This window comes from Hydra viridissima, unplaced genomic scaffold, assembly GCF_058129835.1.
Source record: "Hydra viridissima isolate aposymbiotic clone 2 unplaced genomic scaffold, HvirCarnegie_v1 scaffold_15, whole genome shotgun sequence".
In the NCBI taxonomy this organism is placed as follows: Eukaryota; Metazoa; Cnidaria; class Hydrozoa; order Anthoathecata; family Hydridae; genus Hydra; species Hydra viridissima.
This window is the reverse complement of record NW_028324314.1, coordinates 3,362,274-3,384,063: the sequence shown is the minus strand read 5'-3', so window position 1 is coordinate 3,384,063 and position 21,790 is coordinate 3,362,274. Positions and strand designations below refer to the sequence as shown.

General features: G+C 29.1%; 4 protein-coding genes across 5 annotated transcripts; 2 read left to right on the top strand and 2 right to left on the bottom strand.

The window, feature by feature from the left end:
• Positions 1-10,501: 10,501 nt before the first annotated feature.
• LOC149878222 (uncharacterized) lies at positions 10,502-12,443 on the bottom strand. The gene is made up of 5 exons (XM_090073370.1): positions 12,377-12,443; positions 12,041-12,103; positions 11,559-11,815; positions 10,804-11,026; positions 10,502-10,709 (listed from the first exon to the last, which is right to left on the bottom strand). The coding sequence occupies exons 1-5, from the start codon at positions 12,426-12,428 to the stop codon at positions 10,594-10,596; spliced, it is 711 nt and encodes a 236-aa protein (XP_089929496.1). The 5' UTR covers positions 12,429-12,443; the 3' UTR covers positions 10,502-10,593.
• A 156-nt stretch (positions 12,444-12,599) lies between these two features.
• On the top strand, positions 12,600-14,961 carry LOC149878221 (uncharacterized). Its single transcript, XM_090073374.1, has 3 exons — positions 12,600-13,526; positions 13,601-14,033; positions 14,110-14,961. The coding sequence occupies exons 1-3, from the start codon at positions 12,894-12,896 to the stop codon at positions 14,454-14,456; spliced, it is 1,413 nt and encodes a 470-aa protein (XP_089929500.1). The 5' UTR covers positions 12,600-12,893; the 3' UTR covers positions 14,457-14,961.
• On the bottom strand, positions 13,430-16,474 carry LOC149878220 (uncharacterized). Of its 2 annotated transcripts, XM_090073372.1 has the most exons (4): positions 16,337-16,474; positions 16,091-16,165; positions 15,851-15,916; positions 13,565-15,687 (listed from the first exon to the last, which is right to left on the bottom strand). In XM_090073372.1, the coding sequence occupies exons 1-4, from the start codon at positions 16,385-16,387 to the stop codon at positions 15,574-15,576; spliced, it is 306 nt and encodes a 101-aa protein (XP_089929498.1). In that variant the 5' UTR covers positions 16,388-16,474; the 3' UTR covers positions 13,565-15,573. The 2 variants fall into 2 exon arrangements, with proteins under 2 accessions (XP_089929499.1, XP_089929498.1); XM_090073373.1 differs by lacking the exon at positions 16,091-16,165 and having other exon boundaries at positions 13,430-15,687; positions 16,337-16,451.
• Positions 16,475-20,543: 4,069 nt separating this feature from the next.
• On the top strand, positions 20,544-21,790 carry LOC145196832 (uncharacterized). Its single transcript, XM_090073083.1, has 2 exons — positions 20,544-20,672; positions 21,094-21,790. The coding sequence occupies exon 2, from the start codon at positions 21,094-21,096 to the stop codon at positions 21,784-21,786; it is 693 nt and encodes a 230-aa protein (XP_089929209.1). The 5' UTR covers positions 20,544-20,672; the 3' UTR covers positions 21,787-21,790.

Below are 21,790 nucleotides of genomic sequence, written 5' to 3'. Positions count from 1 at the left end.
CAAAAGCATGACGCAAGAAGAATAAAATCAGCATAATTTCGAAGTAATCTATACTTGGTTATCAAGGATCAAGATAATTTAAATGTTTAAACTGAGTGAAATTTTGACTTCCTAGTGCGCCAATAAAAACACCTGTGAAACGAGAACCATTCTATACAATTTGATAAGAACTGATGCAAATGTAGTCTATAGCCACACCAAACTCTAGATAAAATTTCAGTCGGATTGGTTATCTGGTTAAGGGTTTATGGCAGTTTTGGTTTAAATTTTGTTAGTATTTTGCTACTTATACCTCAAATCCTCACCGATTACTTTGATATTCGGTCACCATCTTCAAAATAATGGTTACATAAGTGTTCTACTATGTAATACGAACAATTTTTTTCTAATTGTTTAACTACTAAATGTACCGTTTTCGTTTTATAGACCAAAATGTTGATTTGCTATCTAATGCGTAGTTTGACTTGGCTTATGCATAGCGTGAAACTCTCAGTGTTTCTTAAAGTATAAACTACTACCAAAATGTAAAAAAATCCTAAAAAATGATTTAAAAGCTTTTTTAAGGATACCTACATAGAAAATAAATATTCATTTCTCTTAAAACTGTGAGAAAAAAAAAATTTTTTTGTATTGACTAAGGTAATTAACTTTAAAAGTTTAGATTAGTTAACTAAGATAACTGACCGTTAAAAAGTTCGGAGGGCCACTCCAAGGAAAGTCAATCTTTACAGATTAGGGTTGTTTGGAAACAGAATTTGTAAAAAACTTATAAAAATAGGTGCAGAGGCAAAAAAAGAGAAAAACTCTATATAACGTTTTCTAAAAGTGAAATAACTTTTAAAAAGAAAAACCTTTGAAGAGAAGTAAAAATTGTTTTTAGGACTGTCTCATCAAATAAGATCTTATCTAAATTGTCATTCAGTGTGACAAGTATCATTAATATAAATAGTTATAAGTATGTTAAAAATTGTAAGTATGTTAAGTGGATTGTTATCCACTTAACATACTTACAATTTTTAACATACTTATAACTATTACAAGTATGTTAAAAATTAAACTTAGGTTAAATTTTGTTATGTCTGAAAAAATGTTTAAAGCTTGGTTTCCAATAGTTGTAGAAATATCGTACAACAATCGTGCAACATTCGTTTGATTTGTTGTGCGGTAAATTGTTGTGCAACGCAATGTTTCCATTAGATTCAATTAGCGCAAAAGTCTTTCAAAAAAAACAGTGTAAACAAACAAAAAATGGCCGTCATAAAAAAAAATATCACTCTAAATTATCGACTTTTTGTTACACTTTTAACTTTAAGACGCCAAAAAAGCGTAAAGAAAAGAAAACATGTTTGGGTCAGAGAACTATTTAAAAGACTCGTTAAGCAAGGTGCGTTTAGTTCTTTGGTGCAAGATATGATGCTATTTGATAGGGAATTTTTTTTAACGATACTCAAGAATGTCTCCTGACAGACTTGAACACCTTTTGTCATTAATCGGATTTTCAAATTTGTCCTAATGTATTTAATGTGTTAAATTGAGGCGGTTGTACTACTGTGCAAAAGGGGAGTGGAGTTTGTAAGTTGTATGATTCACAGTCAGATGGGAAAAATATTGTCAAGTTCATAAAGAAAGCAATGACTCATTAGTGTCTCAGGGAAGGTTAAAATAATTCCTCACAATGGCGATATTTTGTAAACTTTATTGTTATACAACAGTTATTGTGTGGTTTCCATTAAAAAATAAGCTGCGCGTTTTGCACAAAAAACAAAAAACTGTTGCAGAAATAGATTTTTTTTAAACCTCACAACCGCAGTTGTACAACATAAAATTTGTTGTACAACCGACGTTAAGTTGTGCAACTTACACTAGAAAATGTTTCCATTATAAAACAAAGTTGTTGTGCAACTGTTGTACGACATTCCTACAACTATTGGAAACCAATCTTTAAGACAGCCTACTGTTTTTCAAATTGGGCGTTTAAAGCTGCAAGGAAAACATCCTCTTGAAGAGCAAACCACCATTAAGAAAGAACCAAGGGTGCGTTGCAGCACATGCCTCAGTCCCGGTAAATATTTATACTTAAATAATTTTTACATGCGTATATTGAAAGAAAGTCTTAACTATTAGGAACATTATTATTAAACTATGAAGACTAGATAAATTTCAGGAAGCATCTTTAAAAATCTAAGCTCTTTAAAAACGAATGATTTAAAAGTTTTACCCGAACTTTCTGAACAAAGTTTATTATAAACATAAAATATACATGTTTTGGTTTCAGGTCAAAGTAGTGCCCAGCCACCATCAAGTGTTCCAAACGTGACCACTCTAGCTGTTGTAAATGTACAAATATATACGGGACTGTCAAACAACGGATTTAAATAACTGGTCAGAAGTGTTAACCAAACATTAAGCAACAAAATGGTAGAGCCAAATTTTTACATGAATTTCCTAAGAGCAGGTCAATACTTAAGTGATTTCTACACCTGCGGTGACTTAATAACCAGCGACGGAAAAGGAGATTCTGGTACAGTTCGGACTGCGGCTCACTGTAATGATTTATCAACCCTTGTGAACCATGTTATTCAATCTTGCAAAATTTCTGGTGGCTATTTTGTTGAGCTCGGACAGTTGGACACAAATTTAAATGATGAAAGCTCTGATGAAAAAATTAAAATAAAAAAAAGCAAACAAAGTGAAATTGTTTCAGAAAAATTTTTATTCATCAAGTTGAGTGGAAAGAAACACTCTAGACATTATGTGGTAGAAGTTATTGAAGTTGTTGGTTTTGTTTACAAAGTTAAGTATCTTAAGAAATCACGAGACTTAAGCAATAAATTAATTCAAGATGACAATATTTGTGATGTTTAACTTGAAGATATTATAATAAAATTTCCACCACAAAGTGCTGGATCATGTAGATTTCAGTATTTTATATTTGACGTTGATCTAACATGGTTCATTTTTAATTGTACCTGGGCCACCAGCTAGTATACTAAGTTCTAGAAATATATTTTTGCTCTGAAATTATTTAAACCGATAATAATAATTAAATTAGAAAATATTTTGTACAAATTAATGGTATATGAAGTTTCTAACCTTAACCCTAACTATCCCATGTAGATAACATCCAACTGAAAAAAAATGTGATTAACTCAAAATAATACTGACAATTCATGTTATTTTTCTTTGTTTACTACAAAAAACATTTAAATAGAGTAAAAATATAATGATTATGGCGATAGATGCAATTAAAGACACGGTCTTAGGTACAAGGATATTGAATGGCGATTTGTATAAGATCAGATAACTTTATACAAAAAAAGATCAATTAAAAAGCTCAAGAAGTTTTCAGAAGCTTTCTTGCAATACATAAGAAATCTATAAAGTTAGATAAGTCCAAACAGTGTGTGATTTTTTTTAGCAACAAAATTATGGTCAAAGGAACAACACATCGGTAAAAGGTACAAAATATAAAGTACTTTTTGAATACGCTCAAAAATAATGTTTTTTGTTTGAATGACAAAAAAAGTTTAATTTACGCGCAAAATATGAGTGTAATAGAAAAGTTGAATGGTTTAAATTGAATAGTCGAGTCAAAAAAACGCTCGGAAGCAAAATTTGGTCAGAACGGCCTTAATCTCTCTCTGAAATTTGTTTCATCCGTTTGCACTGGAAATTTTTTTTTTTTTTTCAGCTTTTCGACTAGTTGTATTTTAATATATTCACTCATTTTGTCTACTCTTCTGTTAACTGCAAAGTTGTAAGGAAATATAATCATTATCTTTAAGAGTACGATTGAGAGCTGTAGTATGAGCAGTAAATAGAGACCTTTATATTGCTCTTTATTCAATATTTTCCTTTAAAGTTTTAAACTTTTTAAATTCGAACTAACTTATGCACTAAGTTTCACGTTCAAATGCGCCTCAAGAGGATCTCATTTCATTGATTCGTTAGTCAAAGATTCCCAGTGAGCACGCCACGAACTATAAACGTTTTATTCACGTATTTTATTCGTGTTTCCAAATAAAATACGTGAATAAAACGTTTATATTTCGTGGCGTGCTAACTGGGTTTTTTGCATAATAGACAAAAGGTGATCGTTCATCGTGGATTGCTAGTATAAAACTAAATGTTAAACATTCCTTCTAGTACTGACGAGTTTTTCTTCCTCGCACCACTTTTTTTGTTAAAGGAATAAATTCAAGATTTAAAATTAATCTTAAAATTAAAAACTTAAATTGAAATATGAGTTTAAAATATTTATACATTTCTCCAATCAAGTTGTCCCTTTTAGCAACCAAACTTCCCCTCCCCTTCACCTGTTAGACATGCGTCTCACATTGGGAACCACTGATTTAGACTGCCTATTAGAGATAGAGAATTTGGTAATCAGTGGTGAGGTGGAGCTTATAAACAATCTTGAGCCTACTTTTTGATGAAAATTTAATGATACAAAAAAGCGATTAGTTGTTTGATCATTAAGCTCCCTTCATACCATGGGTATGGGAAACAAAAATCCAACTTTACTATTGTGAAGCCAGTCACTCAATTTACTAGAACAGCTCGTGCAAATATTATGTCTTACTTGTTTTATCTTGACATCGAAGGTACGATTAATAGACTTTGGATAGATATTCTGTAATTTTACGCCGTTGACCAAGTAAATAAGCCGCATACAATGATTTTCTTAGTTTATTGATAAATAAAATTTATCAACAAGCCAAGAAAATGCAAGAATTATTGTGCTGAACAAGATAAATAAACTGCATATAATAATTCCTACATTTTCTTACTCAAAAACTCAAATCTGAAATGAGGAATAATATTATAAATTGCTACTGTGAGGAGGGAAAATGATAAAATTGTAAACATTATCTTTAAGTTTTACCCGACTCAAGCATATAATATTCGAACGAAAAAAAGAGTGAGTCAACCAACAAAAAAAGTACGCACGGAGACTTATTGAATTTTTTATATGAATAAGATGATAAAGCAAAAAGAAAAGTAAAAAGCAACAACAACCAAGAAAAACGGTAAACAACCGAAAACTATAAAAAGCTCAAAAAAAGAAGAGAAGACAGTTTTGGGAAGACAGTTTTTGGGAGGACAGTTTTTGAAGAGAGTTTTTGAAGAACAGTTTTTTTGAAGAGGTTTTAAGATGGCAAAGTAAGAGTTAAGAAGAGTAAGAGATTTAAAAGAGGAATTTATGAGAAAAGAGATTTAAAAGAAGATTTTATGAGAAAAGAGTTTTAAAGAGATTTAAAAGAGGAATTTATGAGAAAAGGATTTTTAAAGATTTAAAGAGAACTTTATGAGAAGTATTTATGAAGATTTTAAAGAGAAACTTACGAGAAGAATTGGTAAGAAAAGATATTTGAGTAACTTTAAATAAGCGTTATTATCTGTATTGATTTATTGATATTTGCATGAGTTAATTTGATGAGAATATTTGAGAATATTTATTTAGAAAAATAAGTAAGAGAAGAAGAACCAGTAGTAAGTACTTTTGTTTGCATTTCGATTATTAATATTATTGTTGTTATTACTATATGCGTTAAATATTGTTATTGAAAAGTTTAATGCTTTACCGCGCACCTTAGCATATCCGCGCCATTACACTTACGTCACACAAATATAAGAGTGCTTACCATTACACATTAATAGAACAATTGTTGAGTTTTATGTTATAGAATATACTGAGGACGGCGAATATAAGTTAAGCCTTTTGATTAGACCTTGCCCATTCCTAACCAAACTTTTCCCAAACCTAGCCCTTTCTTAACCAAATACTCCCCAGACCATCAACCTAGTTCCCAACCTCCATATACCTAATTCAAACAACACCAAACCCAAACCTTCCCCTTACCCCTTTCCCTCAAACGTAAGAAAAACTTTAATATTAAGAAAACATAAACATAATTAATAAGATAAATAATTAAGAAATCCACCGCCCTCACACTACTAATCTTAAAAATTCTTCCATGTCATCTCAGAGCATATATTTGAAATTAGTTTAAAAACTTGTATCTGGTCCACACAAAATTAAGCCTGATGAAAAATTGTTGTTGACCAATATTTTTAAGATTCGTTTTGCATACTTTTAAGCATTTAACTTACTTTTAATACAATTAAAAATAAAGGCTTTTAAAAATACCCGAACTCATTATTATGACGTCACTTCTAAAGAGAAGTTAATTACCTTCTGAGAAACTAAGTTGTAGTGTGTGTATAAACTGTTGTTGTTTTTGTTGTTGTTGTTGTTTTTTTTATGGGGGTGGGATTGGGAGGTTAACTGCTGATTAACTTCTGGCTTCAAGCGAGGTATTGGTGTGGTAAGGTCTGAGATGAAGATATTTTTAAAACCAAAACAAAAGCCGTGAAAAGTATTTTGTTGTTATTCATAAGAAACATCAGCTATTTTTTTTCTTTTTAATCTTTTGAACTTGTTTTTTGGAGATCCAACATTAACTGTTTCACCGCTTTGTATATCAGCTTTGTATTGCTGTAGGTCAGCTTTGTTGAAGTCCACTGTTTCATAGTTGATCTTTTTAACATCTTCATGGTTATAACTTTCTACAACTTCCTCGCAGTTGTCCGCTTTTTCACCTCCCTTACAATTACATAAGCAACATTTCGTTGAGTAGAAGTATTTTACGGTATATCCCAGTATGAAGCATGATGTCAAGCATGCGCTCGCCCAAATTAAAAATTGTTTGTCCATACGTAGACGCGCTTCATGAAGAAATTTATATTGGTTTAGTAATATTCTATATTTTGATGACGTCAAATAAATCACAAAGTACACAAAGATTTGAATATGAAATTGCTTCTATTAAAATTTCTTTCAATAAATGCTTTCTTTTTGCTGAGAACTTTTCATATATTTTGTATTGGAAAAATATTTTAACGGTTCATGATAAAATTAAAGCTAGGTGCCAACCAACCTAAACATCCTTGAGAATTAGATCCACTTTGCTCCCGGACCACTACGCCACTTACCATATCCACATAAAAACTTTAACATATTTTATCACGCAAAACGAAGCACAGTTTTTCACTTTCCTCAATATGATTTGAGAATAATGTTAATGCGATTACTCTTCATTTTTGAAAGTTATTTAAGTAAATCTTTTTAAAGTTTGAGGACGAGAATCTTTGTGAAAATAATAGTTTATCGTTGAGGTAGCAAAATATCATATATGTGTGTGTGTGTGTGTGTGTGTGTGTGTGTGTGTGTGTGTGTGTGTATGTGTGTGTGTGTGTGTGTGTGTGTGTATGTGTGTGTGTGTGTGTGTGTGTGTGTGTGTGTATGTGTGTGTGTGTGTGTGTGTGTGTATGTGTGTGTGTGTGTGTGTGTATGTGTGTGTGTATGTGTGTGTGTAGGCATGCATGCATGCATGTATGCATGTCGCATGCGTACATGGGTTCCCAGGTGGATTTCAATTTTAATTTTTTAAGGAGGTTTTTGGGAACAAAATTTTAACCTTCAAACTTTAAGCAATAAAAAACATAAAGCTGAATTATCAATCGGGCTACAGTTAGATGATCCCATGTTCATACTGTTCATAATGTGCTGGGGAATGAAAAAAGACTGAAAACTATATCAATTTAGTTCAAGATAGGACGGAAAAATGGGATGTAGCATCTCTTTGAAAATTTCATTTCTTACACTTGTCCTTCTTACAAAATAATTTATTGTGATTTTTGAATGACGAAAATTTTGAAATGTTTCACCAGGAAAATAGTGGAGGAGAGATCAGAGGTGTTTTAATTCAATATGATGGAGAGATATAGCTAAATTTTCAATAAGAAATAGCGTCCTGTAACAAGCGCAAAAGCAAAATGCTTGAAACATTTCTGATTATATCTAAGTGCATCTTCATGATTTTTATACTTCACAAAATATGAAACTAACTAAACTATTATACCTATACAAAGGTCAACACGCTTTTCAGCTTCGTTTTATTAATGTTGAAATACCCATGAAAATTTATTTTACCAATAATGTTATCTTTATCAAAATTTTTGTCTACAACTTTAGAGTCTGACGTACAAGCAAAATTTTGACAAGATTTGAAATCAGAGCACAGTTGATTTAGTCAAGAAATAAATATGTCGGAGCCTAAATATGTCGGAGAAGCATACAGCCTTTTTTTACTTGTTGTCCAGCGTAAATTTAATAACGACTGATCAATTTTAGCAATTGTATTTACGGATTGTAAAATACAATTAAAAAGTCTATTATTTCAAAATCTTGTGAGCATTTCTTAATATTTAAATCAAAATGCTCATGAATCAAAATCAATATATTTTGTGTTGATTAGAATTTTACGAAAGAATTGCGTTTGTGATTGGAAAATAAAATGCAATGATCACAGTATAAAATAATAAAGAAAAATTTCGAAAAATTTTTTTTTAAAAAAGAAGCCACTGTATGTTTAAAACAAAGTTTGTTTGAATATGTAGCTATTTCAAAATATGAAAAAAAAAAAAAAAAAAAAAAACATTTAATAAATTAAAAACAATCAATAAAACTTAATTTTTGGTCAACTTTCTTAATTTTTAAACGTTTTCTAAATTTCATTTCTTAATTTTGATTTATTTATAATATTTTGAAAACGTTTAACGAAGCGTTGGAATTTTTTTTTTCGGTTTGTTTTAGATTAAAACCAAACAAAACATTGAGAAGAACATTCCATATTGGAAATTTCAAATGCAGTAGCAAACAAATGGGAAAATGTGGTATTAAGTTGTCAACAATAATTTTTAGGTAGAAGTATGTGGTAAATATTTACTCATGTAAATATAAAGGCGAGTTTCCACTCATCCATTTTTGCTACAGGAAAGGGAAAGGGAAGGGAAAATTAATCACGTGAGCATGCGCAGTTTGTCATTTAATTCTGAAAATTAATCACTGCGCATGCTCAAGTGATTAATTTTCCCAATCTTTTCCCTTTCCCGTAGCAAAACGGATGACTGGAAACTCACCTTAAGAATTTGTATTTTTACGGAAAAGGACCACCATTTTTAACCATGAAGCTATAAAAATTTCTTATTTGAAACTTATTATCTAAAGCATGACCGCAAAAATATTATTTTTGAATGAATCATGATGATAGGGAATAAAGTATGCTCCATCTTACATCCAAATTTACAAATTGTATGATATAAAGAACTCTATAATTTTGTCATTATTACTGCATCTTGAATTACTTTATACTTATTTATTTACAGAAAATTGTTTCAAACTCCTGGTTCAAACTCCGAATATAAGAGTTTGAACCAGGAGTTTGAACCTGAAGGTTCTTTAAGAGACAACCTATTGCTAAAAGATAACTAGCTCTCCATAAGGAAAAAGTTTTATGTACAAAATCTCATAGAATCTCAAGTCTGTTGAAGTGCAATAAATTTTTTTCCTGTGTTGTTGTTTGTACACAAGAAGAATTTTTTTTCTATATGCAGGTTACAAAAGTTTATTTCCTTTAAAGAAAAAAAATAATTAAACTCTTAAATTTCCGCAATACTTACGAAAAAAATCGTTTTGATAACCCAACCCTTAACCAATGGTTGATTAAATATATATTTTAATCTTTCGTTTAAAACAGAGATATAACGAGGAAAGATTATTTTGGACCCTTACCTTACCACATTCTACAAAATTTTTATAGACATTTGGGATTCTATTAGTCTTATAAAACATCGTTAGGATATATGATCAGAATTGAATTTTTTTATCCTGGATAACGTTCTTTTTGAAAATAGGACTGACGCTAACTACAAAAACTCTACGAAAAAAACCCTGTTTGCAAATTTGATTTACAAATAAGAGAAAGTTGTTTTTAGTAAATTTCGTTAACGCATTGCAGCAATCCCTATTAAACTCAATAACGTTACAAAAACCATTACAACTTCCGGCTCTTTTATCTGCACCATTACAAAGAAAGCCAATTGTTAAACACTTCTTATGCAACCGTCAGTTGCGACTGATGTTATTTAGTCTTACAAGATTCAAATCATCCAATGAATTTTAATTTCAGCAGATGTAATCTCGCGTTTAAATTTCAGCAGATTTAATTTCGCATTTGTTAAAAGGTCAGAAAGGTCTTGAGTAAGAGAATCTGCAGTAAACGAAAAGTAATAAGTAGAGAATCAGAAATGAAAATCGATAGAAAAGAAAGCTATACATACGCTTCATACTAAATACAACAAGTTTTTGAGTAATTGGAATACATTTAAAGGGAATTATTTCATGCAACAGCCAACTATTCCAGGATAAAATTGGAATTTTTACATAAAAAGCTTCACAGAACTATTGAAACATATGGCTTATAAAAAGAATTCTTTAAAAACTTTGTTAAGTCTATAGAATTTATATATATAGATTCTATTGAGTTTCTTTAGCCATTTAACGAACTTCAAAGAAAAACTATTCTTTATTATAGTTTTTCTTTAAAACCAGATGCGCAAAATGTTAAATTCAATTTTATGGTAAAAGCACAAGTGCCCTCAACATAACATTTTTCAAATGTTTATATTAATTACAATAATGTTTATATTAATGTCAATGCTGATTATTTGAAAATTTAATAAAATCAGTCAAAGTTGCTTTTTAATCTTCTTCATCTTCTCAATTTTAGAAGCAATATTCAACTTTGACATGATAGCTGTTCGCACTTCCTTTGATGAAACATCCATTATCTGAGAGGCACAAGCTAAATACAAAAAAACAAAAAAAAAAATAATAAGTTTTACATTAAAAAAAAAAAAACAAAGTTAAAAAGAATTTTAAATACTACAATCAAATACCAATTACAGCATCAACTAAATCTTCACAAATTTTTGGTTTTGCTTGTTTGTCTGAGTGAGCATTACTCTGTTTGCCAGATAGACTCACACTGCTGAGGTAGCTTGAATCACCCACTAACGATATCAACAGATCACTCACATATCTATTTATTCCATGCTTTTTATTGCATGCACTGAACTTTACATGATCAATGTATATATTGTGACCAGGCACTAATTGTTTCTAAATTACAAATCAAATACAAATATTGTTTCTAAATTACAAATCATATATATATATATATATATATATATATATATATATATATATATATATATATATATATATATATATATATATATATATATATATATATATATATATATACATATATTTATATATATATTAAAGCTTGCAAAAATTATTGATTAAAAAATATATCAAAGGAATGGTGTCCTAACAACTATCTTTTAAAATCCAAACTTAAGTAACCAATACAGTGTTCTAAAATACAGTGTTCTAAAGTACAGTGTTCTAAAATACAGTGTTCTAAAATACAGTGTTCCAAAAATAATTGATGACAAAATTGTCAAGATATTGTTTTTCAACAGGTATAAATTTTAACAAAAAACATTTTTAAAAAAATGTTGCTTTTAAATACATTTTAGATCACTTTTAAAGAAGTTAAAGTAATTTTAATTTAAAAAATATATATGCCTTTATTTTGATTAACAAATAACTGATTGAATTGAGTCATAATTAAAAGATGTCTTACTCTACTAGATCCATCTGGGTATGTGGGTCTTTTCCATTTAGGAATGGATAAAGAAGTAGGTGTTTGAGTGTCCCTTGATTGAGGGATTGTATTTAATTTAACAAAGGAATCATTGAGCTGATCTGAAACTGGTGATGAATTAAGAGTGTGACTTTTTGAAATATGATGTAATGTGGAAGAACAATCATGCAACTGTTTAACTGCATTAGCCAAGTCCTGTGTTGATCTTTTCAACAAACTTAATGAACGAACAATTCCTAAAAAGAATTACTTGAATAGAGCTCATACTATAGTTTGTCATTAGATAACATAACATGAAATACATTTTTTCATACTTCAATGTTAATTCATAGGATTAAAATATGAAGCACAAAATTTCAGAAAATATTTTTAAAATAATAAAATATTAATGTTCCAGTAGTACATTAGTTGTAAAAACTAATGTGTTAGTACTATGCTAGTTGTAAAAATTTTGAACCTACGTTTTTCATAAACGCGTGGCTTTTTTATTGACACATCAATGGAAGTGAGAAGATTAACAATTTCTAAATAATTAAACATTCAAGAGATTAAAGATTCAAGAGTGTTCTAATGAGATCATTACTTTAGCCTACACATTGCTAAGAATACAAGAATTCTTAAGTCATTTCTTCAATAATATGAATCAAATCAGTTCTCCAAAATATAAAAGAAATGATTTAAATCTTAGCATGTAAAATGTATTAAGAACTTTTAGAAACTCAATATATGCAATCAATTAATAACTGTGCTAAAACCTTTTGAGTTCATACAAAACAAGAAAAAAAGATTTAACTTACTACTTTCATTACATTCATGTATCTTTAAATCACCTGAATGATATAAGCACATGCATGCATATACATGTATTTGTACAAATATTGTATGTATGTATGTATGTATGTATGTATGTATGTATGTATGTATGTATGTATGTATGTATGTATGTATGTATGTATGTATGTATGTATGTATGTATGTATGTATGTATGTATGTATGTATGTATGTTAGGGTGATTCTATTTTTTAGTTTGTCATGCAAACCTTTTCTAAAACATGAATAATTGTATTCTAAGAGCAACTAAATAAAAAATAATTAAAAATTTGAAAATTTTACTAGGTCAAAAAAAAAAGTTACTTTATGGAAATAAGACAAAATACTTAGGCAAAAAAATTGATAATTTGTATGATATTTTTTTAATTAGCTGAAGTTAATAGTGAATATAATATAAAACTAGCTTAACAATTATTGGTGGATTAGAAATAAAATAACTGTATTCCATTTTCTATTTTAGTTATAATTATATTTACCTAAATATGTCCCACATAAGTGCTAAAGGAGCATTAAAGAGAAAAGCAAACAACTTAACACCACCGTGTTCAAAGGAATCTCAGGAACTGCTTGCTTCAGCAGCGCCTTATGGATTACGGACTAAATCCTTAGCCAATTTCAAGACTATTCCAGAAGTCCGCCACATTCTTGGCTACTATCACCATCTAGCTGACACACGCCCCGCACCACCATCAAGAGCTGTTATGCAAATAATAGCAAAAGATTTGGAGCAGCTCTGGAATGTGAAATTTAGCATGCCCTCAGTATCCAGAGCTGGCATCACAAAAAAATTGAATGAAGTTGTGAATGCTTATAAATTAAGTTTGAAGAGAAAATCGAATATGGATTTTTTTATGCCATTTGATATCCTTAATAAAAATATAAAGCTGAAGAGGGAAGAGCAGATCTTCTATAATCATCAAATGGATGATAGAAAGAGCTGTGTATTAACCAGCCAAACAGTTGTTGAGCATCCTGCTAACAGGCAGTTGATACCAAAAAACATGGATCTTGATTATGTAGAGCAACTGTACACAGAGTCAAGCTCTGAAAATGATAATAACGTTGATGATTTTCAGCCTTTGTTTGAACGACCCAAACGGAAGTTTAAATCAAAGGTGAGTAATAATAATTTTTGGAAATAAAAAAAGTTTTTTTATTAAATTTATTTTAATTTTACTTTTGGTTTAAGGCGATGCCAATTGCCATTATGTGCGCAGAAGCTGGTATCTCAACCCACAAAGGAGTTAGTGTAACTCACTCATTAAGTTATTTCCATAGTGACATTCCAACTCCAAATCAATCGGCTATTTTCAAAGCTGGTAAAAGGTTGCAACTCACAACTCTACTTAAACTTAAAGAAGCTTTGTCTGTTCAATTATCCTTTATATTACACTTTGATGGAAAAGGTGTGGCACCATATGATTATGGGATTAAAAAAGTGGAACGCATGGTCATCGCCCTTCAGTCTGATGGACCAATATTTTGGTACATTGGCCTCAAAACATTACATACTAGCGGAACTTCTGAAAATCTAGCCGCTATGATAACGGAAACATTGTTAGAGTATAATGTTGTGCATAAAATATCCCTTATAATTTGTGACACCTGCTCTGTCAATACAGGTTAGTAAAATTAAAATTATTTATTTTTAAATAATAAAAAAAATCCAATTAAATAAGTTATTCCATTTTACTTCAGGTGGATCTTATGATTGTTCTGGTGGAATAGTAGGGATTTTAAGATCTAAGCTATTTAACAGGCCTGTTCCTTATCATGGATGCAATGCTCACATTTTGGACCTTGTTTTGAAAAAAATGGTAATTTTCCACTTGCCAACACCATCAAAATCGCCTACTCTAACTGATTTTAAGTTCATTCAAAAACTAAAAAATAAGTATCCGCAATTGAAAGAATCATACAATATCCTGCATAGAACACCTCATCCTCCTCCTACTGTAAAAACCTGGAGAGATGATTATAAGCTATTGGCTAGGTTTGTTTTATTAAAAATTATTATTTTCAATATCAATGATTTGTATATGTGATGAATGCGTTGATCCATTTTATTGTTTATTTTTCCAGGTTATGTATTGCATTTAGGCACTATTTGGACACCAATATTTTACCCAAACTGCAGCTACCAACGAAATTACCAAGTTCTCACTCAGCAAGGTGGAACAGCAGAGCAATATATGTCTTGTTAGGCTACTTTCTACTTCCTGAAGAACGACCATTATTGAAAGAAATAGCTAAGTTTATTAGCTGTTCTTGGTCACTTGCATGGTTTAAAATGAGAGAGGAACCCAACTGGGAAAACTTAAAAGAAACTACATCAAGTTGCATTAAAGCCCAAGAAGCTCTGACAAGACATATTCTTGGTGTTAAAATCTCATTCAAGAATGTGCATCGAACAAATGAGGTAGCTGAGAGAGGACTCCGAGCTATGGACATCCGATGTTCCCGGGCTAAGTCTGATGATGCTCTTGAGAGACTTTTTTTAACAGAAATGTTTATGCAAATGTCGAATAAAAAATAACTTCACTTTATAAACTTTGTCGTATTTCTTTTGCTTATGTATAAAATAAAAAAAGACTAAAAAAAAGAAATAATTTTGTCTTATTTCCATAAAGTAACTTTTTTTTTTGACCTAGTAAAATTTTCAAATTTTTAATTATTTTTTATTTAGTTGCTCTTAGAATACAATTATTCATGTTTTAGAAAAGGTTTGCATGACAAACTAAAAAATAGAATCACCCTAATGTATGTATGTATGTATGTATGTATGTATGTATGTATGTATGTATGTATGTATGTATGTATGTATGTATGTATGTATGTATGTATGTATGTATGTATGTATGTATGTATGTATGTATGTATGTATGTATGTATGTATGTATGTATGTATGTATGTATGTATGTATGTATGTATGTATGTATGTATGTATGTATGTATGTATGTATGTATGTATGTATGTATGTATGTATGTATGTATGTATGTATGTATGTATGTATGTATGTATGTATGTATGTATGTATGTATGTATGTATGTATGTATGTATGTATGTATGTATGTATGTATGTATGTATGTATGTATGCATGTAGGTACATACTTTAACTGTAACTTTTTAAAATAAAGATGGCTAACAATTAAAAATTTTAAGAAAGTATAAAAGAACCTGCAGTTTTTTCTTGCAATTGTGCTCTTAAATTTTTATTTTCATTTCGCAGTACCTCAAGATCATTTTCTAATTTAGCTATCTTTTCATCGTTCTAAATGTAACAATTAGAAAAATTAAATAAAAAAATATAACAATTCTTTTTTTCTTTGAAAGAATACCAGTTAATTATATTGTCATATGAGCAAAATTTAAAACTATTACTTATTTTTACCTATACTTTGATTCAAAACATTAACCTATTTTAATTAACATACTATATTTCTGATCACTTCCTCAACACGAAGCCGTTTGGTTTTTATACCATTTTTGCCATCAGATTTCTAAAATGGGTTTCAATGAATTGTTAAATTATACTTTGACAGTAGAGATAAATTTTTAAATTTCTACATCTTAAGAGCATTTTCCTTGATTATGAGTGAATTTATATCTCACTGTAAGTTTAGAAAGCGTGGATGTATTAGCTGTTACCGTAATCCTTTCGTTAAATCACAGACCTGAATTGCTTTTTGTAACGACGGAACGATTTTTGCAGAGGCATTTGCTTGACTATTTATCGCGTCCAAATCATCCTCAAAATATATTTAAATCAAATATAATTTTTCATTTTTTATTATGATCATTAAGTTTGTGTGAAGTTACTAAATGTAGTCATATACACTTGTAATTTAAGTATTTTATTAAAAAATTTGGTTTGAATATTTAAAAAAAATTTTTTTCAGTTACACAAAATAAATCCATACCTGAATAGAATTATGCATAGCAAAGTTATAAATTGAATATTCAAAATCCATCACCAAGTAAGACTTTTTCTAAGAGATTTTCTATAAAAGTACTAAAAAACAGTAAACCCAACATCATTATTAACATCATTGTAGAACTCAATATAACACACACACACACACACACACACACACACACACACACACACACACACACACACACACACACACACACACACACACACACACACACACACACACACACACACACACACACACACACACACACAAACACACACACACATATACACACACACACAGATACAAGTACACACACAGATACACATATGTAAATGTATACATATATACATATATATATATATATATATATATATATATATTTATATATATATATATATATATATATATATATATATATATATATATATATATATATTTATATACATACATTTATACATAGATCTCTCTCTCTCTCTTTACTTATATGTATGTATGTATGTATGTATGTATGTATATATATATATATATAATATATATATATATATATATATATATATATATATATATATATATATATATATATATATATATATATATATATATATAAAGAGAGAGAATTTTTTATCTGTGTGCGTGTGTGTAAAACTCAAAGTTAAGTTAAAGTTATATAACTATTCTAAAGCAAAATTCTAATAGATTATTCAACATTATTATATAAAATGCTCTACAGAATTTCTATAGAATATTATTCTATGGATCCTCTTTAACAAAACTGCTATAGAATTATCTATACCAATACAATAAACATTCAATAGAAATTTCTTTATTCAATTCTATACAAACTTCTATATAGAATATTCTTCTAAAGAAGTTCTTTTGTAATGTTCTAAAGAATTTCAGTAGAAATGTTATAGCAATTCTATAGCAACTTTACTCAGCACAGAAGTTTCAAAAAACTTTAGATAATAATTAGTTTTATTAATAATCTGTAAAACCATTTCCTTTTTTTTTTTTTTTTTTTTTCTTTTTTCTTCTTCTTTTTCTACTTGTTTTTAGTCTCTCAGTTTATTTTAATTGTGAAAAGTGTTTTTAAAAAATATATTTGTCTTATTTTGTGCATTTACAACTTTTTAAATGTTTTAAAACAACTTTGCTAATGATATTTTTGATTGATAACGAACTCTTAAATTGATAAAAAAAAAACTCTCTCAAAAATCTAAACAAATATTTTAATAAAGAAATTGTCAATCTCGTTCAGTGGCTTCGACCAAATAAAATCTCATTTGATATTTAATGAACAGAATTGTGGTATATAAGACGCAACTTTAACAAAGAAACAAGAGTCTTCCAAAATTCTTTAACTTCAGAATAAATGGTCAAAAACTGTGTTTGTCTAGTTGTCTAGTAACGTTTCTTGGTGTTTTGGTAGAGGAGAAATGCACGTAAGTCACCTTACTCTCAGTCAAGCCGTTCCAATGGCATGTTAGCCAAAGTTCAACACTACGTTAACTTTGAAACGTGACTATCCATATAAAAATCAATTTTCGGGTCACAGATGCAATATGCATGACAAGTACTGGGTACAGTCCAAAATTGTCTGTACTACTAAAACTGTTTCACTTCATAATAGAGCAATACGTTCATTTTTACCAAAAAAATTCTTAAGTGACATCCCGTATTTTACATCCAATATTTTTCGTTTCTATAACTTAATTCAGTTTTTAAATTGTTTTTTTTTTTGTTTGATTTCAACAACACAGTCTCCATCAAACCGTATTTCGGAACTAGTTTGATAATAAGATCAACCTCCCTCTAAAAAAAAAAAGCATTGATTTGATGACGATCACTGTTAACATTGTGTAGATACACGATCAACATTGATCAACCATAAATGGATGTTACTTCAACGGCAATTTCTTTAACAACGGATCAATGTTTACTTCTAAACACTGTATGATTACTGTTTACTGCTATTTTAAAAAAAAAAGCTATTGGTTGCGTGTTGAATCAACATGCCGTTTACATAAACCGACAGACGGCTATTAGAGGCCTTGATTTAGGAAAATTCATCGTATTTTTTTCTCAGTGTCTTAAATATTAATTGCAAAAGATATTAACAAAGAAAAATTTAAAAGTTATATTTATACGCATTGTATGCAATGAAAGTAAGATTTGTTTTATGAAAAATACGATAATTGAGAAATCTGAGTTACTACAGTACTTGCAATCACAGTTCAATAAAAAAGGTGATCAAACCAAGTTGTTGGTTAAATACAATTAATGTGTAAATTATGCCGGTAATAAAAAAAACGTTGGAAAATAATTTGATTACATATTTAAGCATAACAAACAGTGTGCTTTTCTGTTTTTCATAACAATCTTTGTTTGTTTTTTCAAGTATTGACATATCATGTGTACAACATGTGTAATTTCAGAACATTACGGGGCCACTCATGCTGTGTAAGCGGGAAAAAGACATTTAATGCATGTTGTATTTTAAATAAATGATGTATTTCACATTTTTATCCAAATGGGCAACAAAATTTTTACCTCATGCTTACTATCAAGTTTCTATTACAGTACTATGTAAATGCATTACATAATTTTGTTTAATGCATAAGTGTGATGCATACGTTTAATGCATAGGTGTGAATAAAAGAAAAGTAAGTTTTTCTCACATTCAAACTTATGCATTAAAATTGCAGCTAAATTAACTAAAACTCAAATAAATATGATTGTCTATTTTTTGATCAGCTCAAATCAGATATTAAATTCCCAGATAGCATCAACACGTTGGCCCGACGTCGGGCCAACGTGTTTTATATCAGCTAGAAAAATTACGTCGGTATAACGTAGGAAAAACAACGTTTTAAATGTGCGTTGTGGTTTTCTGCGCTTAGGATGCTCAATAATTGAGTAGACAAAACGCAGAAAACCACAATGCACATTTAAAACATAGTATTTCCTACGTTATGCTGACGTAAATATTCTAGCCAAATAAAACACGTCGGCCCGACGTCGGTCCAACATGCGTTAATTTTTCTAGTTTAAACTAGAAATTTCTTATTATATAATGAGAAAACTAGAAAAATTAACGCATGTTGGCACGTTACACAATATTGTGTTAATTTTTAAACAACTGAACAATTATTGTTCCGTTGTTCAATTACTTGTAGTTTTTTTTATTATTATTATTATTATTTTTTGTTTCAAAAACTTATTTCTATACTTAATAAATAGTGTAGACAATTAAAATATTTAAATATTTTAATTGTGTACACTATTTATTAAGTATAGAAGTAAGTTTTTGTAGTATTGTATGGAAAAAGTTGTAGTAGTAAAAGTATGGAAAAAGTTAGGCAAGATTTTTTCTTTTACAGTTTTGATTAAAAATGCAAAAATGACCGCAAAAATGCATTTGCATTTTTAATCAAAACTGTAAAAGAAAAAATCTTGCCAAACTTTTTCCATACTTTTGGCATACTTAATTTGTTACTTTTTTTTATTACGTTTTTTTTACGTTTACATATAATTTTTTGTAGTTTTTTTTTTTTTTACGTTTTTTACTTTTTTTTAAAACTTTTTATTACGTTTAAGCATTAAGTATAAAGGTATAAAAAATGAAACTGGTTATTTTTGCGAACTATTTATTTTTAATTAAGTTTACGTTTTTACGTTGTTTTATTATGTTTAGGCGTTGTAAATATCAGATATGGAAGTGAACCATGCTCAATAATTTTGCGAGCACGTTGTTAATAATGTTTTAATAGTTTTACAAAACAGTTAATTGTAAGCTTTTAGGTCTTTTTCTTTTTTAACGACGCTTTTGTAATTTGCTTAAATTTCGCGTACTTTTGAAAACAAAAGGCCCGGTGAATAAAAATGAGCAATAGCTTTTACTCAGTAATTGGTCAGCATTACGTGAATAAAAACTTCAACAACTTTTCTTCAGTTTTTATTCAAGTAAAATTGAGCAATTACTTAGTAAATTGCTTACCTTTAAGTGAATAAAATATGAGCAAAACTGCTGAAGTTTTTATTCGCGTAAAGCTGACCGATTACTGAGTAAAAGCAATTGCTCATTTTTATTCACCCGGCCTAAACTGTTTGTTATGAAAGTTATTATATATATATGTTATAAAAGTATTAATATATTATATATATGTTATAAAAGTATTAATATATCATATATATGTTATAAAAGTATTAATATATATTATTTATATGTTAAAAAAGTATTAATATAAGTGGTTTTACGATAAACAAAACAGTTTGTATCACGCGAAGAAGTGGACGAAAGATTGATTTAAGTTAAAATAGTCAACACAAACAAATCGTAAGTTTCTTGAAATGTTTTTACTTATGTGAATTAAAATTTTTGTTTTCTCTTACATTATTTTCTCACTTATCTTATCTCATCCGTTTATTCTCTCTTTTTTTTTTCATTTTTCTTAGCCTTACACCTTTATATTTTTGTTCTGAATCCAACTTTTTTAACATTATTGTTCCTATTACTTCTTTTTTTTATTACTTGTATTAATGTTACTTTCTTTATTATTTCCTAGTTTTAATATTTTATTTTTATTTTTTTTGGTTTATTTTAATAAGGTGTCACTCCATTGACTAGTTTTTAACTATATGAGTGACACCGAACCTAACTTTGTAAATTATAATTAAATTTGTAATTTTTGATTTTATGGTTAAATAAATAAAAAAAATTAAAAATAAAAAATATATATATATATATATTTATATAGATGTCTAAACGATCATACTGGACCCGTCGGCGTGATATTGTAAAAAAAGTTGCATTAGCAATGGGCAATTGCAAATATTCAGATGATTCGGATAATGAATCTGTAATTTCTCTAGAAACTGAATTTGAGCATTGTAGTTCTGACTCTGGAATGGCTGAAACTGCAACAAAAAATTCAGATAATAATAGTGATGAATATTTTGATTGGGATAATAAAATCTTTGATGACTCAAGTGTTTATAGCAGTTCAGAATGTAGTGAGTCAGATAATCAAAGTGAGATTGAAGTAGGATGTTTAAAAGAGAATCTGCGTCAATGGGCTCTAGAGTATGGAATTACAATTGCATCTTTAACAGCCCTATTGAAGTTGTTAAGTTTGTATCACAGCAATTTACCCTGTGATGGTAGAACAATACTTCAGACCCCAGTAACAACCATAGTTCGTGAGCTTCCATCTGGTGGTCAATATTTCCACTCTGGTATTAAAGAAGGTTTGGAAGAATTAATTATTAGTGGGGGCATACCAAACACACCAATGGAAATAGATTTCCAATTTAATGTGGATGGTATACCTCTCTTTAAGAGCAAGAACATTTCAATGTGGCCAATTCTCTGTTTGGTAAAGTTTTCCCTTTTAAAGAACCCATTTGTTGTTGGTATTTATTGTGGTGTTTCAAAACCACCAAGTTTGTAGAATA